Below are 18090 nucleotides of genomic sequence, written 5' to 3' on the forward strand. Positions count from 1 at the left end.
ATGTGAGCGGCACACTGCCTGCAGCCTGCAGTTCAAACAAGGCTGCCACAGCCTTGTGAAGTGGCTGCAGGGCCACCTGGGGGACACTCGCCACACTACACCCCGGTTTGGATGACTGCAGAGAACGCCCCGGGGTCTGGAAGAATGAAGACATGACCAGGAATGTCAGCACCGGCCTGTCCTGCAGAGTCCCTCACCCAAGTACTTGGGACAGAACAGGAGAAGCCTGGGGCTGGCTGTGAATGTGCTGCACGCCCTAGCAGCTGTCTGGCGCCTCCATAGAAGAAGCGCTGAGTTTGTTGCCACCACAGCTAAGAAGAGTCGATCTTGTCCCTGCGGGGCACCCGCAGGGTCCCTTGCCACAACGGGTAAAGGGGAGAGAGGCACCAGGGGCAAGCATACATGCCCAGTGAGGAGGACACCGCACAGCCCCATATACAAGTAGGAAAGGAGCAGAAGAGGCGGATCACTGCTCCCAGGCACCACATCAAGGGACTATGAACCCCCGCAGTGTCCTAGTGAGCCCAAAGCTGCCCCAGCCAAGAATGCTGTCACGAGAACAGTCGAGCCAAGGTAGTGAAATCAAAGGCAGCGCCCCAGCAAAGAGAAGGGAGACAAGTCCCAAGCAGGAAAGGCAGCATGACCGCATCATCAGTAAGGGTGCTGCAGCTCGTGTTTGAAGTAACTGTGATGTAGCTTGGTGGTTGTTTGCGGCACAGCGCAGAACATTTGAGTTACAGCAATAAGAAAGCTGAATGCATATGGGCCAGAGAAGAGAGGCCACATGGAGTGAAGCAAAATTCCCAGTTGTGAGAAGTGAGCGCTACGCACCTCTTATATGCCACTACTGCAAGCAAGAAGATAGTGCCACAAGTTCCCTAGTGGTGAACGGCCACCACAACAAGAGTGAGAACAGGCACGCAAGGTGCCAGCAGAGCGTGCCCATGAAGGACTGAGTGCATGAGAGCACAGGTGTGGAGAGGGTCACACCTGGAAATCAGACAGCATGGGCAGGACCTCTAGAGAGAGCCCTCAGAGAACGAGAAGGAATGTCATACGGAGTGGCCGACCCTGACAAGCCCACCCACACTTAGGCAGGACCAAGTGCAACAATGGCGTAGCCTCAAGGCGCAAGCACGACGCCGTAGTGTGAATAAGAGAAGTTGGAAGAAAGATGATCATCCATCTAGGGAGCGGAGCACCAAGAAGGTCACTGAGGAAGGACAGTGGAAGAGGACACCACCAAGTTCCTGTGAACAAAGTGTAGTAAGCTGGGTTCTGGTTGTAGTACCCCCACACATTTTTTTGTCTGGTGTTAGTATGTTTTGGACTGTAGTGCTGTCCTGCTAACCAGGACCCCAGTGCCCTAAATTTAGTTGTTGGTAACCCTTCATACCCGAACCTTCTATATTGGTGCACCCATGTAGTATATGGCATCTAGGTACCCAGGGCATGGTACACCAGGGGTTCTCATGGGCTGAAGCATGTATTATGCCACCCATGAGAACCCATGCAACCTGTGACTGCAGGCCTCCCATTGCAGCCTGCATGAAAGGATGCATACATCCTTTCACTGCAAAACCTAACCATTGCACTTAGACATTATAAGTCACCCCTCTGGTAGGTCCTTCAGCTCAAGGGCGGGTGCATGTCTCTAAATGTGAGGGTTCCCCTGCGTGAGCAGGGTACCCCTACAGACGCCAGGTCAATTCATTGACTCTAAGCGCGGGGAAGCCATCTAAGGTATGTAGTGGATACTAGTCAGCACGTGTGGTCCAGCTACATAATGGCTACTCCAAACCTAGGTATGTTTGGTATCAAACATGTTGGAATCATGCAACTACACCAATTCCAGTGTTAGTGGCTTGATACCATGTACTGTGGGGGGTCCCTAGGGGATCCCCCAGTTCTGCCTGAGCAGCCTTACAGGGTCTAGCTGCCAGCATGCGCTGCTGCTGACCCCAGACACTGTCATGCCATCTTGCTGGTGAGTCAGGCTCAGGCCGAAGGAGCAGAACAAGGAATTTCCTGCAAGGGAGAGGTGTGACCACCTCTCCCTGTGTATTAGGTGTCTAAGTACTGAGGTGGGATGACCTCCGAGCACCACCAGACTGCTTTGAAGGGCACATTTGGTGCCCTCCTTGCATAATCCAGTTTGCACCAGTTCAGGAACCCCCAGTTCCAGCTCCGATGTGAAACTACACAAAGGACAGGGGAGTGACCCCCCCGTCCAGCTCCTCCTCTAGGGCGGTGAACAAGCTCTGCCAGGTGACCACAGATTCAGCCATCTTGTAAATACGATGAGCAGAGGCCCCTGGGAGCATCCGACTGGTTAGGCCAGATACATGACGTCCCAGGCCCCCACTGATAGGTGGGCCACTGCAAAGAGTGACCAACCCCCTTTTAGAGTAATCCAAGGGCTCCCTCGCGGGTGGGTCTGCAGATTCATTAAGCAAGACTCTTCAAGGAACTCTCTGCAAGATATCTTCTGGCCTTTGGAACCGCTGCTGGTCTTTGCTGGAACTGAACAAGTCTGCTTCTGGTGGGAAGGCTCCCATTGCAGATCCTGCAAGAATTCTGCAACATCCCAGGCTGTGCATCCTCCAGGGTCACAAGGACTCTGTTGCACCAGGAAGCACAAAGGAATCTCCTTTGGAGTGAAGGACTCACTCCCCTGCATCCGCAGGCACCTCAAGACAATGTTGACCTTCTGGTGGGGTCTGCTGTCCTAAGACATATGAAGATCCTGAAACACAGGTGGTGAGCCTGTGGCCTCCTCTGAGTCCTTCTTGTCTCCTTTCTAAGTTGGGAGACTGTAGGCACCCCTGTGCACCCCGACTGTTGCACTTGCCAAGGCTTGTTGACTCTTGCTCTGGGAGATCTTCAGGCTCCATGAAGCCCCAGCACTCTGCGAACTGAGGATCAGCTCCTGTGACGTGGGACTTCTGTTTTGTTGCGCTGTGTAAAGCCTCCTTGTGACTCCCTGTGTCCGGCAACTGTGGGTCACTCGTGGGGGCCCCGCTGACTTCTGTTGGCCTTCCTGTGTGCTGAGGGCCAGCTCTGACTCACCCTCCTAAGTAGCATTTCCTGGACCTTGCTGGTCCCCAAAACGTTGCAAAATCCTGGATTGCTCCTGTTTGCATTTGCCAGTGCTTGTTGGTGATCTGGCTGGTCACTAACCCTCCTGTAACCCGTAGACTGTCGAGGGACAGCTCGCAGATGATTCCTGGGATCTTCTGCAGCTCCTGGACCCCGCAGCTGGACTACTTTTTCCACCACCTTGCAGGGTCTTCATTCTCAGGAGGGTGGGCTTTGCCACCTGCACCTCCTTGGCATCTCCAAGGGTGCTGAACTCTGTCCCCTTCCTTTGCAGGTCCTCCATGTCCAGAATCTGTCCCAGGGTTCTACCGGCCTGGTCCACGGGTTGTGACAGCAGCCGGGCAATTCGAGGGATCCACAGTCTTGGTCCCTGGTGTAGGTACTCCTATCTTCTGGGTATCCTGGTGTAGGGGCACTCTCCATCCATCCTCTTGTCTGCTGGTTTCCTCGGGGTCCACTGGGAAGGGTTGTGAATTCCACAAACTCCAACCACTACTCTCTGTGTTAGCCTATGAGACAACTGGGTGGGTAACTGACTTACTCCTGGTGTCACTTACTGTACTTACCTCAGATGTTCCTAACTGCCCCAGCCCCTAGCTAACCACCACACTTACCTTGGCTAGAGTCACTCTTTCACATTCCACTTTTTTATTATATGGTTTGACCCTCCGCTAAGGCCCTCTTTATTTCTATGGTATTTCCAAAGTTTATTTTATGTGTAAACTGTATGTAATATCTCCAAAGGGAGATATACCAATGTCAGTTTAGTAGTAGTGCTGTAATAAAGTATCCTTCATTTTTGCAACACTTGTGTGGTCCTTTATTATCACCAAGGTATTGTCTGACTACTTTGGTATTGCTAGTACTTTACATTCCTCCTGGATAAGCTTTACCTGCTCACCTCAGCTACCTCTAGAGAGCGTCTGCTATCTGTAGACATATTCACTATCACTAAGGGTTGCCTGGACTCAGTATAGGATGCCACACATTAGGTGTACACAATAAACTGAGCCAGCCTCCTACAGATAGCATTACAGTGAGAGGCCTGGTCAGAAGAATGAAGAGTGTGGCATGATGCCACATAGGAATAAATCTTTGGAGACAAGAAGAGAGTGGCATTAAGCTGCATCGCGAAGAAGAAAGAGAAGAGAAAGGTGTGTGTAGGAAGTTGGCTCTGTATGTACTATTTCAAAGTAAGAAATAGCATGCACCGAGTCCAAAGGTTCCCCTTAGAGGTATGATAGTGGCAAAAAGAGATAATTCTAATGCTCTATTTTGTGGTAGTGTGGTCGAGCAGTAGGCTTATCAGAGGGTAGTGTTAAGCATTTGTTGCACACACACACAAGCAATAAATGAGGAACACACACTCAAAGACAATTCCAGGCAAATAGGTTTTCATATAGAAAAATATATTTTCTTAGTTTATTTTAAGACCCACAGGTTCAAGATTTACAAACAATACTTTAAATGAAAGGTATTTCACTTGGGTATCTTAGGAACTTTGAATCACCACAATAGCATGTACAGTTATGGCAAAAATGGCAATAAGCTATTTTGAAAATGGACACAGTGCAAAAATCAACAGTTTCTGGGGGAGGTAAGTAAATGTTAGTTTCACAGGTAAGTACAACACTTACAGGGTTCAAAGTTGGGTCCAAGGTAGCCCACCATTGGGGGTTCAAGGCAACCCCAAAGTTACCACACCAGCAGCTCAGGGCCGGTCGGGTGCAGAGGTCAAAGTGGTGCCCAAAACGCATAGGCTTCAATGGAAATAGGGGTGCCCCGGTTCCAGTCTGCCAGCAGGTAAGTACCTGCGACTTCGGAGGGCAGACCAGGGGGGTTTTGTAGGGCACCGGGGGGGGGGACACAAGCAGGCACAGAAAGTACACCCTCAGCGGCACAGGGGCGGCGGGTGCAGAGTGCAAACAGGCTTCAGGTTTGTACTAGGATTCAGTGGGGAGACCCGGGGGTCTCTTCAGCGATGCAGGCAAGGGGGGTTGGAGGGGACTCCTCGGGGTAGCCACCACCTGGGCTAGGAAGAAGGCCGCCTGGGGGTCACTCCTGCACTGGAGGTCGGTTCCTTCAGGTCCTGGGGGCTGCGGGTGCAGTGTGTTTCCCAGGCGTCGGGTTCTTTGAAGCAGACAGTCGCGGTCAGGGGGAGCCTCTGGATTCCCTCTGCAGGCGTCGCTGTGGGGGCTCAGCGGGGTCAACTCTGGCTACTCCCGGGCTCGCAGTCGCCGGGGAGTCCTCCCTGTAGAGTTAGTTTTCTGCAGGTCGAGCTGGGGGCGTCGGGTGCAGAGTGGAAAGTCTCACGCTTCCGGCAGGAAACGTGTGGTCCTTAAAAGTTGCTTCTTTGTTGCAAAGTTGCAGTCTTGGTGAACAGGGCCGCTGTCCGCTTCTTGGTCCTTTTAGATGCAGGGTAGTCCTCTGAGGCTTCAGAGGTCGCTGGGCCCTGGGGGACGCGTCGCTGTTGCAGTTTTTCTCGAAGTGGGGAGACAGGCCGGTAGGGCTGGGGCCAAAGCAGTTGGTGTCTCCGTCTTCTCTGCAGGGCTTCAGGTCAGCAGTCCTTCTTCGTCTTCAGGTTGCAGGAATCTCTCTTCCTCGGTTCTGGGAGCCCCTAAATACTCAATTTAGGGGTGTGTTTAGGTCTGGGAGGGCAGTAACCAATGGCTACTGTCCTTGAGTGTGGCTACACCCTCTTTGTGCCTCCTCCCTGAGGGGAGGGGGGCACATCCCTATTCCTATTGGGGGAATCCTCCAAAATCAAGATGGAGGATTTCTAAAGGCAGGGGTCGCCTCAGCTCAGGATACCTTAGTGGCTGTACTGACTGGTGGGTGACTCATCCTTGTTTTTCTCATTATCTCCCCTGGACTTGCCGCCAAAAGTAGGGGCTGTGTCCAGGGGGCAGGCATCTTCAATAGCTGGACTGCCCTGGGGCATTGTAACACGAAGCCTGAGCCTTTGAGTCTCACTGCTAGATGTTACAGTTCCTGCAGGGGGGAGGTGTGAAGCACCTCCACCCAGAGCAGGCTTTTGTTTCTGTCCTCAGAGAGCACAAAGGCCCTCACCACATGGGGTCAGAAACTCGCCTCTCAGCGGCAGGCTGGCACAGACCAGTCAGACCTGCACTGAACAATTGGGTAAAATACAGGAGGCATCTCTAAGATGCCCTCTGTGTGCATTTTTTAAATACATTCAACACTGGCATCAGTGTGGGTTTATTATTCTGAGAAGTTTGATAACAAACTTCCCAGTATTCACTGTAGCCATTATGGAGCTGTGGAGTTCGTTTTTGACAAACTCCCAGACCATATGCTTAAAATGGCCACAACTGTACTTACAATGTCTAAGAATAGACTTAGACACTGTAGGGGCATATTGCTCATGCAGCTATGCCCTCACCTGTGGAATAGTGCACCCTGCCTTTGGGCTGTAAGGCCTGCTAGAGGGGTGACTTACCTTTGCCACAGGCAGTATTTTGTGTGCATGGCATCCTGAGGGGGATGCCATGTCGACTTTGTCTTTTTCTCCCCACCAACACACACAATCTACAATGGCAGTGTGCATGTGTTAGGTGAGGGGTCCCTTAGGGTGGCACAACATATGCTGCAGCCCTTAGGGACCTTCCCTGGTCACAGGGCCCTTGGTACCACTGGTACCTTTTACAAGGGACTTATCTGTGTGCCAGGGGTGTGCCAATTGTGGAAACAATGGTACATTTTAGGTGAAAGAACACTGGTGCTGGGGCCTGGTTAGCAGGGTCCCAGCACACTTCTCAGTCAAGTCAGCATCAGTATCAGGCAAAAAGTGGGGGGTAACTGCAACAGGGAGCCATTTCCTTACAGTGTGTGACAGACCTGTCACACGGAAGACCCTGAAAACCACACGTGCACAGGAGGAATGAAGAAGAACAACAAGAAAGAGGACTCATGCTACTACCAGAGATTACATGCAGCAACACAAGCCAGCCACCGGGGTGTAGCAGTGTCACCGGAGAAAGCACACAGGGAGTACCGAAAGTAAGCCGCTGGAGTGCGCAGACTGTGTAGCTGTCCCACACTTAGCAGTGCGACTGTCCAGACACTGGCTGATTTAAAGAGATGACATCCCTGCTAGCGACTGCATATGCCAAAGCAGAACCCCACCAACGATGCAACACGTCCAGTGGCTATGAAGTCCCTCCAGTCACCCTCATTCCAAGCAATCAATTGCCACCTGTAGAATGAGTTGCCAAAAGGTAAAATTTTCATCTTTACCAGGTGCATTACCAGAACCATCTATGGAGCATCACACCTCCAGAATGGAACCTTCCGCCTGCGAAACATCCAGAGACCGAGGCATTCACTGGCGCTGAAGGAGACTCATTATCCAGAGACCATTTGTTAGACCCAACGTGCATCTGAGTCCTGCAGAAGAGAGCTCGCGTGACCTTTGTATCACCTACCCTTATGGTTGCATGAGCAATCTGGACATAGTCCTATTGGTAGTTCTGCAGCGACCCCTTTGTGCAGCCTATGAGAGACACTGAACAGCCCACGTAGTCCAGTGGCAACCCAGCAAAAAGGGCCTCAATGGAATTATGGTGTGAGAGAATCCCGGCACGAGAGATGAGTTTGAAGCTGCTCCAATGACAGGTACTGAGGCCTCAGAGGGAGATGTCCTACTATCGTCCCCATCTTTGAAAGTTTGCCTCTCAGGGAGCTAGAGCTCCTTAAAAGAAATCTCTCTAGCATACTCCGCCACGGCTCCTGTTGCACCCCCACACTGAACTGTGTAAATAGACTCCAACACCGTGAGACCAGGTGTACTGAAACCCTGCCGACATGTGATTGATAGATCCAGACTCCATCCACCTGCAGTTCGTGCCCAGAGTCATCTGGTTAAACTATGGGTGCGTCCCATGATACCGGGTGCTCCCATCAGCACCTGTCCACTCATCATATACTGTGACAGCCTGAAGAGACTCAGTGGTGTTTACTTTATTGTTCATTCTTTCTCAAAGGTTAGACTCTTTTTTTTTTTTTTCAAATAAAGTTAGGGAGGGATGTAGTGTCCTGCTGGACACATTCTAGTGGTTGGCCTGTTATACCCACCCCACACCCATCCATCAATGGTGTCACCGGTCAGGTGACCCTGCCAATAAAAGGGGCCGGCTCACATACCCTGGGCCAGTTTCATGTACCAGAATGATGTATCCGTGTCATCCTTATTCCTGCACGCGGGCCAAGGGCCCAATATCCTACAGTACCATCATACACCAGTCTTAGTGCTATCTTTATATAACCCATCAGTGCTATCTGTTATTTATTGTTTGTTTATTTTTATTTTTGAAAAAATAATTGCATTATTCTAAGTTAATAAATGGGTTGACAAAAATGGCTAAGGACAGGTTGGTGTGAATAGCGTGAATGAGATGGGCTGGAAAGAAGGTGTAAGACGTAATTGTGGCTGTGAACAGATGTGGTCTTGTGTGGGGTGCAAGCACAAAATAGCTGTCGAGCAGTCCTGGTGAACAGTGTGTGCCACATGGGAGAAGGGTAGCAGATGAGTAGGCACAGTCTAGTGAGGAGCGCAGTTGGCTGCCTGAGTGCTGAGTGGATTGTGAAAGGAGGTGTACACTTCGATAGTGCAGGTGTGAGGTGTGGGGATGGTGGCTGGTGTGGTCTGTTGTTGGTTTGCACACTTAGCTGCTTCAAGTGTGAATGTTCAGATGCTTTTTTTTGCAAACACAGCATAGTAGAAGCCACTTCCCGAAACTGGGTGATCCTTTGGCTCCAGCCGCTATATTGCTGCTCCAAGACAGTTTGGCTTTGCCTAAGGTTCCTAAATAGATGGAGGGTGGGAATTTTCATCTTATTAGGAATTAGCATGACCCTAATGCCCTGATGTTAGTTACATGACATACCATTCATGGCTTTGTCTAGCAGCTCTGTGTGGAGGTATGGTGGCACTATACTCTCTTATGCCACCCCCAGCAGACTGCAAGTACACAAAAAGGAGAGGGAGGCTGCCCCAGAAACAAGGCACCAAGTGCCAATCTCAGTGAGATCCTTGGACTCTTCATACATACAGGTGTACAGCATCCATTTTAGGACATCCTCATTCCTCACTCCTCATCCCTACTTCTCATCCATCATCCCTACTTCTCATCATCATCCCTGCTTCTCTTCCATCACACCTGCTTCTCATCCCTACTTATCATCCATCAACCCTACTTCTCATCCATCAACCCTACTTCTCATCCATCATCCCTACTTCTCATCCATCATCCCTACTTCTCTTTCATCATTCCCACTCCTCATCCCTACTTCTCATCCTTGTGCATCTCATCCATCATCCCTACTTCTCATTCGTCATCCCTACTTCTCATTTATCATCTCTACTTCTCTTCCATCATACCTACATCTCATCCTTGCTTCTCACCCATCAACCCTACTTCTCACCCATAATACATCATCTCTACTTCTCATCCATCATCCCTAATTCTCTTCCATTATTCCCACTTCTTATCCCTGCTTCTCATCCATTTTCCATCATTCCTACCCCTCATACCTCATCCATCATCCCTACTCCTCATCCATCATCCCTACTGCTCCCTCCTCATCACTACTGCTCCCTCCTCATCCATCAGTCATACCAACACATTTTTAGTTTTGTAAAACACACCTTCAAACTGATTGGTTGGCAACTAAAAATGTGTTGGTATGACTGGGGGATGAGGAATGAGTAGGGATGATGGCTGAGGTATGAGGAAAAGGAATGATGGAAGATGGATGAGAAGTGTGGATGAGAAGCAGGAATGAGGGATGATAAGTAGGAATGATGGAAGAGAAGTAAGGATTAGAAGCAGTGATGAGGGATGGGAAGTAGGGATGATGTATGATGGATCAGAAGTAGGGATGATGGATAAGAAGTAGAGATATGGATGAGAAGTAGGGATGACGGATGAGAAGTAGGGATGATGTATGATGGATCAGAAGTAGGGATGATGGATGAGAAATAGGGAGGAGAAGTGAGGAATTAGGATGTCCTAAAATTGATGCTGTACAGGTCGCGTTTAGTGGGTATAGGTGATGTGCTAAGGTTATCTGCAACAGTGGAGGGGTCAGAGGTTAAAGGGAGCAATTGTACGAAGCAAGTAAGTCATTAGTGACCAGTAGACTTGAAGCAGTGGAGATTTGTTCCGATGGGTTAAGCAGTAGATGGGTATGAAGTCTGAAGTGCACAATGGAGGTGTGTTTGTTGAATAATGGGAGTGAAAAAGGTAATGTTTGTGTGACAGGAGCTAGAAAAATCGGAGGAAACCCGGTAAGTGATAGACAGGTCAAGGTTTTTGGCTGAGTAGTAACAAAATCAGAATCTATGGTATAATTGAGAGCGAGATAGAGTGTCTCCGAATGATTGAATCAAACGTGTATATGGTTTGTTGTTCCCAAATAAAACTGCACTAAACTCAGTCCTGCAGGAGTCAGTTCCTTAATTCTCCCCAGTCCACATTTTTCCCTGGTACCAGCACCTTTCCTTGCATCAGCACCCACACAAAATAAACACAAACCTTTTAACCTTACAGGTACCTCCAAATCCACTCTACATATTCCTGAGAGAGCAGCTCCTCGTTTTCTTTGTTTCTTGTACACTGCCCTGCTCTACCCCTCGATATGAGGCAGTGTCTCAATCACCCCATCAAAAATGGATGTCAAAGAGTCACTACGATTAAGAACCACCAACCCACTCCTTGAACTCAGCACTCTCTAATAAGAGCCAAAATAGACACCCTCATTGTAGAAGTGAGATCACTCACGACTGTCCTGAAAACTCAAGGTATTCCGTTGCATTGTCTGGGGACACAGGTGAATCCATAACCTCTGACATCCACCAGACTGCAGAGTAATAAAGAACCATGCCCTTACAAAACCACAACAGCCCTCACTAATAAAAGAAACTGAAAACCTATTTCAACAGTATGTTTAAAAAAGCCTTCAAGACTTATTAAATACAGGAGTATGAAAACGCTGTCCTTTCACATTGTTTGAATGTCCTTCAGTGAAAAAACCTGCTAACCCAAACCCCAGTAAATTACATGTCATCTACCACCTCTTGGGTGACAACATAACTGTTGTGACTTTAGAATGTCAAACCAGATATGAAATAAATTAGAACTAGAGACCTGGAGACTGTGTAACATATGACAGTGGCACCTGGGTCTGTGCTGTAGGGTCGGGTCTTCAAGGTCGATAAGAAAAGAGAACAAGAACAATTTAAGCAGCAGTATAGTAACAACAAGTTGCCTCAAAGCTACTTGGTTGTATGGCAGTATAGTAACAACAAGCTGCCTCAAAGCTACTTGGTTGTATGGATGCTGTACGCTCAGTTCACTCACTTTATCTGCACCTTTGACTCTGACCATGAGTGCTGGAGTTGAACAATGGCGAGTTTTGCCTTGTGGTCACTTAACTTCTTGTTAATCTTGGCGCAGTATGGACATGATTTAGAGTTGCGTTTGAAGCCAAGGCACCATAAACAGACATCGTAAGTGTCCGTAACTGACATCTGCTGGTTACAGTCACAACATGGTTTAAACCCTGTAGTTTTAGGGGGTGACTTGTCTGCACACTTCTTGAAATTATTAGGAAAAGTCTCTGTCAGAAGGGACAGGGTTTGAGAAGCTCCAGATCTGCATTGGTAGTTGCAGAAAGAAAGGAACGGGTGTCAGCGCTCAGTGGTGGTGCAGATATTTTGGCCTGTCATATCTGGGGGCGAAACTGACTTGACATAGAGCCACATGAGGCCACTTACAGACGTGAGAGATAATTATCTTGTTCCTTGGGTCGTAACAATAACCTATGGAAATCCTGGCACATAACTCAATCTCCGTGGGTAAAATTTGTATTCCCTGGGTCGTAACAAGAACACACGGAGCTCCAATCTCTGTTGGTAATAGAGTCTTCCTTGGAAATTTTAATCTATATCGGAGAAATGTAAAGGCATCAGCTGTGCTGCAGCTCTCATTAACCCAAGGCCAATTGGTCATCCTTCAGAGTACTGACCCAATCAGAAATGCTCAACAAGACTGCCAAATTCTCATTCTCAATTCCCTGAACCCATATTCTCATCTCGTCACAAAAAGATCAGCACTTCATTTACAAACCAATTTTGGAAATCTAATTAACACTTCAGTACCACAAGGCTCACTTCTGGATTGCCAAAAAAAATAGGCCAAGTCTACTCCCTAATGGAAACTAGTAGCAGGGTTTTTCACCCAGGTTTGAACCTCTCCATCCTAGCAAAAGTGCTGGAAACCTGCAACTGGCAATGATTTTCTTGATGTTTTTTTTTCTAGTCGTCTTTTTTGAGCTTTTTATCTTTTGGCAGTGGTGTAAACATAAAAGAGCATCTTGTTTACATCATTTTGGGCAGAAATACAGCCTGTAGGTACCTTTAAGTTATGGAATTTTGAAATTCAGACCACATAACAAAAATGTAACTGTGAGCCTGGCTCTATACAATGAGCTTGGTAGATACTGTATAGTGCAGTGGTCTCCCTGAGCAGTGTGCTGGGTCGCTGCTCTTGGGCTAGTAATTATGTGTGGTGGGGTTGAGGGGAAGTGAGGTGATGGGCTGTTCAAAGGCCAAGCGGGGCAGACCCATGAAATGGGTTGATGTTGCTCAGTGGCTTGGCGTCATCATCCGGACTATCTTGAAATGTAAACAATAAGTTGTCCCAGCAGGCTTCTAAGGGGCACCTTCAAATTCCATGTATTTCTGCAAGACGTGATGCAGTGAACTCCACCATGGCCTAGTGGACCACCACAGTCTGCCACTGTAAAATGTCCGGTAGTGACGGGGCTTTCAATCTCATTGTGCTTAAGTGTTTGCTAGTATTAAGGCCAGGTCAATAAAATAGTTCATTGCACCTCCCGCCTTCGGCACTTGTAAAGACCCAGTAGACAGCTGTCTATGCGACTTAGGTCTTGGTGACAGGCAACTGGACAGTCACAGAACTTGTGTAATATGTCTGCTCTGGGGGTGCAACAACGGGGGCAATCAGGCAACGCTGTGGGGTAGCTTTTATGAAATCTGGCCTGTATTAAATAGGCTCTGAGATTGATGCTGGGCTGTATATATTGGATTCTCGCATTATACGAGAATGTCTGTGGGTAAATAAGAGCCGTGCCCCATTCTCTGGAAGTTAGGGAATGGCCTATGTCTAGTTCCCCTTCTGCCGAAGGTGAGTTAGCATATCTAGAGTCCTGTCTGGTATGGCTTTAGCAATGCAGAAGGTAAGTCTAGAACTAATTGTGTATAGCACCCGTATTAGTGGGTGGGCAGCGAGTTCAGAGTGATTTTCTTAATGAGCTTCAATATAGCTTCAGCCCACAATATGTCATGGAAACAGGAGCTCCAAAAACAAGGGTTGAGGATTGATGCACTTTGTGTTATAGGTATAGAGGACTCACTCCCTTGTCCTTTTGCATCCGTCAGCAGCCTTCAACACTGTATATCACTCCACTCTACTCAACATTCCTAAGGATAGAAACAGGTTGAGGGAAACAGCTCTCAGATGTTTCAGGTCATACATCCAAACTAACTCCCTCCAAACCCTAATAACTCTGTAAAGGTGACCCACAAGAGTCCATACTCTCTCCTTTAATTTCAGTCCCAAACATTGCATGCTACTTTTATATTGGCAAAACTCAGCTCAATTTGAACAGTTTCTTCATCGATAACATTCAAATGACAGGCCAAATAATAGCTGAAATCCAATAATAGATGATGGCACCAACTTGAAACTCAACCTACTTAAAACAGAGTTTGTTAGTTCCTTCTGATTTCTTGTCCAAACTATGCGAATCTAGTCTTAGCGTAACCTAGTGCATGCTCTGTTTTGGGCTAGGCTGGCCAGTAGCCCCAAATTTCCATTTGGAATTGATCTAATCACACATTCTTGGTTCCCCTTTGAGGTAATATGTATGTATAAACTACCCTAAATTACCTATAAAACATTTCACTCCGGCTCCTAAGCCTATCTATCCCTGACTTTGGCCATCTCACGTGGTCAGAAAGAGTTATGGAGCTCAGATTTCCTCCTTCTTCAAATCATACTATTGACAAGGATAATAAGGCGCTAAAGAAAGCAATCCTTCACAGTAAGTGGTCCCAGGGTCTGGAGTGCTATCTAGTCATAAGGTTGTTTATCTTCTTGTACTATTTTCAAACAAGAACTAAAATGTTAGCACTTGTGAGGTGAGCCTTGGCGTCCGAGATTAAACAGTAGCTGGTTCTATTCTTCAGGCCTGGGCAATTTTCAAGAACAAGTACAAAGCAGGAGACAAGATGGAGGCTGCCATATGGAAGACACGCTTGCGCTGTGCTCTCAACAAAAGCCCTGAGTTTGCTGAAGTGCCGGAGTGCTCCCAGCTAGACATCTCTGAACCATACAAGGTCTACCGCCTGGTGCCACCAGGAGAGCAAAGCGGTAAGTGCGCTAGTGAGCAGCACAGAACTGCAATGTGTCTATAAAACTGTACAAATCGGCATATGGATGGAAGGAATATGCTAAGAGAGTATGTGAACAGGCCTATAGATGAGTAAGAATTTGTGTCGGAATATACACCAAATGGAATTAAATGGCCATATTGAGGGGCATACGGCAAAAAGAAGGAATATGGAAAAAACATACGAGAGGCTTTGAACAGGTATTTGGTGATCTCTAGTGGCAGATGGTATGTTGTAGTCCCTGACAAGAGATAGTATTATGTGATCTTTGTTGGCAGAGTTTATTTGGTTGTCCATCTTGGCATGGAGTGTTTGATGGTATCTGTTAGTAGTGGGACTTTGTTGGAAGCGGTTATTTTTCATTCCCTGTTGTTAAATGATATCTTAAGTTCTGTGTTTGCAGAGGGTCTTTCTAGCTTAGAGCTACTTGTTGTAAGGCGAATTATAAATGATTATGAAGCTGATGGTTGTCCTTTATCTGATCTTTGATAATATCTGATGGCAAATGATAAATAATGGTCTCTGTTACCAGAAGGCTGTTCATGGTATCTTTGAAGTAGTTATTTGATGACCTAACCTAGCAGAGGGTGTGTTGGTATCTTTCCTAGCTGAAGATAAATGGCAACCGCTGTGGACAGAGGCTCTTTCATGGATCCTGTTGACAGACAGTAGTTCATTATCTTTATACACAGAGATAATATGTTTGGGTGGTCTGTGTTTAGTGAGATTGTTAACTATCTCTTTTGGCAGAGGCATTTTGCGTCTTTTGGTAGATGGCATTTGGTTCTTAGTTCATAGTGTTTTTTTTTTTGGTCTGTATTGCCTGAGGATATTTGTTGTTTTCTTTCAGCAGAATGTATTTCATGCTTTTTGTTAGTAGATGTTATTTTGTGGTCTCTGCTGTCCTAGGGTATTTTGTGGTGTCTGCTGGTAGGAAGCATTTAGTAGTTTCTGTTGAGAGAGGTTTGTTGCGATTACCAGAGGTTACATGGCAACTACAAGCACATGATCTGTGGTGATCTTAGTTGCCAAATACTGTGCTAGCCTCAGGAAATTTACTCGGCCACTTGCTATAGCGAGTCAGATTTTGACAGGCCAGCTATATTTAGGACCTACTCACCCATTCTAGCGAGTTGTGAAAGAACAGGTGTTCTCTTCAGTTAGAAAGTGAAGAAGCAATGAAGATGCTTTTAAATCTTGTTTTTATCTTGTTACATTTGCTCTGTGTTTAGAGACAGAAGTCAGAAGTCAGTTTACAATTACCTTTTCTTCCCTGGCTGCATACTTCCAGGATTTTATAAATTGAACTGTCGAACCTGTTGTAGAAAGTATGAAATGAGACACTGTAGGGTATCATGTTTTTTCTAACCCACATTTAAATAGTTAATAAGCCAACTGTATAAACATTTAAAAATATATTTCAGTAGTTGTGAAAGCCCATTTTTGTTCTTCTGTGTGATGGAAAAAAATATTTTCATAGGATGAAAAACCAATAAGAACACTTAACTTGGTGATGTACAAATGATAAATATGTGTCAGATGGCATGTATGGATGTAGATACACATGTTTTGCATAAGTCCTCCATCTAGTGTGGGGTCCGGAGTGTTACAAGCTGTTTTTCTTCAAAGAATCTTTTCAAGTCACACGATCGAGTGACTCCTCCTCTTGGTGATACTATGTGTGGGCATGGAGTCCTTTGTTAGATTCCGCAGTCGGGTTCAGACATGTGTTTCTCTTGCTCCGGTATTCCTCAGCTCGGTCTATTCCGAACTGTTCTTTACCCTCTTTCCTTCAGTTACGGTGTTGCAATTTGATCGCTATTCCTTTACCTAACATAGCCAATCCGTATTTCTGTGCCGGGAGTCGTCTCATCATCCTTCGGGGCGGCAGCGCCCGTCTCGGGCCTACTCCTTCACGTGGTGTCAGATTTGCAGGGCTGATGTAAAGGACTCCATGTAGGTTTTGCCCTCGATGCCTTTTGAAATTCCCACACACTCATCAACACCTGGTGTGTAACTTGTGTCTTTTCCCAGATCATAAAGACGAAAGCTGCTACGCCTGCCAGTCCTTTTGATCCAAAAAGACACTCCAGGACCGAAGAGCAGTTGTTTGGAGATGGCGTCGAAGCCACCAGATGGCTCTCCTGATATTTTCGGGGAAGAACACGTGCAGGAGGAGCTCGAACAGAAGGAGGCCTTCTCTATAGACTATTTGGAGTCGGATGTCCAATCCGACACTGAAAGCCAGCCTTTTACCTCTGCGCAACCTTTGAGTACATTTGCCCTGACTCCCCATACAAAGAGTTTAAAGAAGCCCCCAAAAGTAGGTAATCGGATCGCCAATGCCTTTGGACCCTGGTCGGATTAAAAAAAATACCTTTGGATGTTCCATCTCCCGTCTTCCAGCTCGGCACTCAAAATAGCCAAGACCAACATGTCTTCTGCATTGACCTCCACCTCTGGAACATCCCACAGGGTTCGGGATTGAGCAGACCCGTCGATCTGAATGCTTTGGCACAGAGTAAAAAGCCCACCACATGGGCTTTGGAGCCAATGGCTTTGGCTCGACACAAGGTTTCGACTCCAAAAACGTCAAAACCTAAAGCTATATTTTCCAGAGGCTCCAGTCACTTCTCGGTAGCAGCCTCACCAGTGGAGCCCATCTTAGAGATAATGGACGCACGTCAGTGCCAGCTCCATATTCAAAAAGGAACAGGAAGAATAATTGCTTCCCCCCGTTCCAATCAAGAGGAACCTTATATTTCAAGAGGCATTAGACACTGTTCCTCCACCTAAAAAGGTCTCCAAAGACAAGGCTCCACTTTGACCCCAGCCTTCCCCACCACACTCTCATGTGCTTCCGTCTACCCCTCCACCGCCTTCCCAATCACCTACACCTATTACTGAGTCACAATTTTCTCAACAACTTTAACCACCACCTCATGGAGATTATTTAGGGGACATGCCACAAGACATTAACCCATGGGATGCATACGATCCAGATCCCATTTTACTAAATGACCCTGATCTACATCCAGCACGCCCATCACCTCCTGAAGACTCAGTATCATATCAGCGGTTCATAGCACAGGCAGCTGCATACCACAATGCCCAAAAGCACACTGACCCCATTGAAGAGGATTTCCTCTTTGATACACTGACTGCCACTTATAAAGAAAGTCAGTTTTTACCTGCTTAGACATGGCACTGCTATTGTTAAAGAACCTGTTAGGTCTAGAGTTATCAACCCAGGTTTGAGACTGCATTGTGTGAGGGCAGGCACAGCCCTTTTAGGTGTAAGTGACCACTCCTTCCCAGCACAGATGGCTCATCAGGATATGCAGGCTACACCCCAGCTCCCTTTGTGTCACTGTCTAGAGAGAGGTGCAAACAGCCCAAATGTCAAACTAACCGAGACAGGGAATCCACAAACAGGCAGAGTCACAGAATGGTTTAAGCAAGAAAATGCCCACTTTCTAAAAGTCAAATACACA

General features: G+C 47.3%; 1 protein-coding gene across 1 annotated transcript in view; it reads left to right on the forward strand.

Annotated features, from left to right (window-relative positions):
* LOC138299672 (interferon regulatory factor 9-like) overlaps positions 1-18090 on the forward strand; it is a 209017-nt gene that overhangs the window by 12545 nt on the left and 178382 nt on the right. Inside the window, exon 3 of the mRNA XM_069238144.1 lies at positions 14393-14576. Coding sequence (XP_069094245.1) covers positions 14393-14576 — 184 coding nt within the window. The remainder of the gene's footprint in view (positions 1-14392; positions 14577-18090) is intronic.

Source organism: Pleurodeles waltl, chromosome 6 (assembly GCF_031143425.1).
Source record: "Pleurodeles waltl isolate 20211129_DDA chromosome 6, aPleWal1.hap1.20221129, whole genome shotgun sequence".
In the NCBI taxonomy this organism is placed as follows: domain Eukaryota; kingdom Metazoa; phylum Chordata; class Amphibia; order Caudata; family Salamandridae; genus Pleurodeles; species Pleurodeles waltl.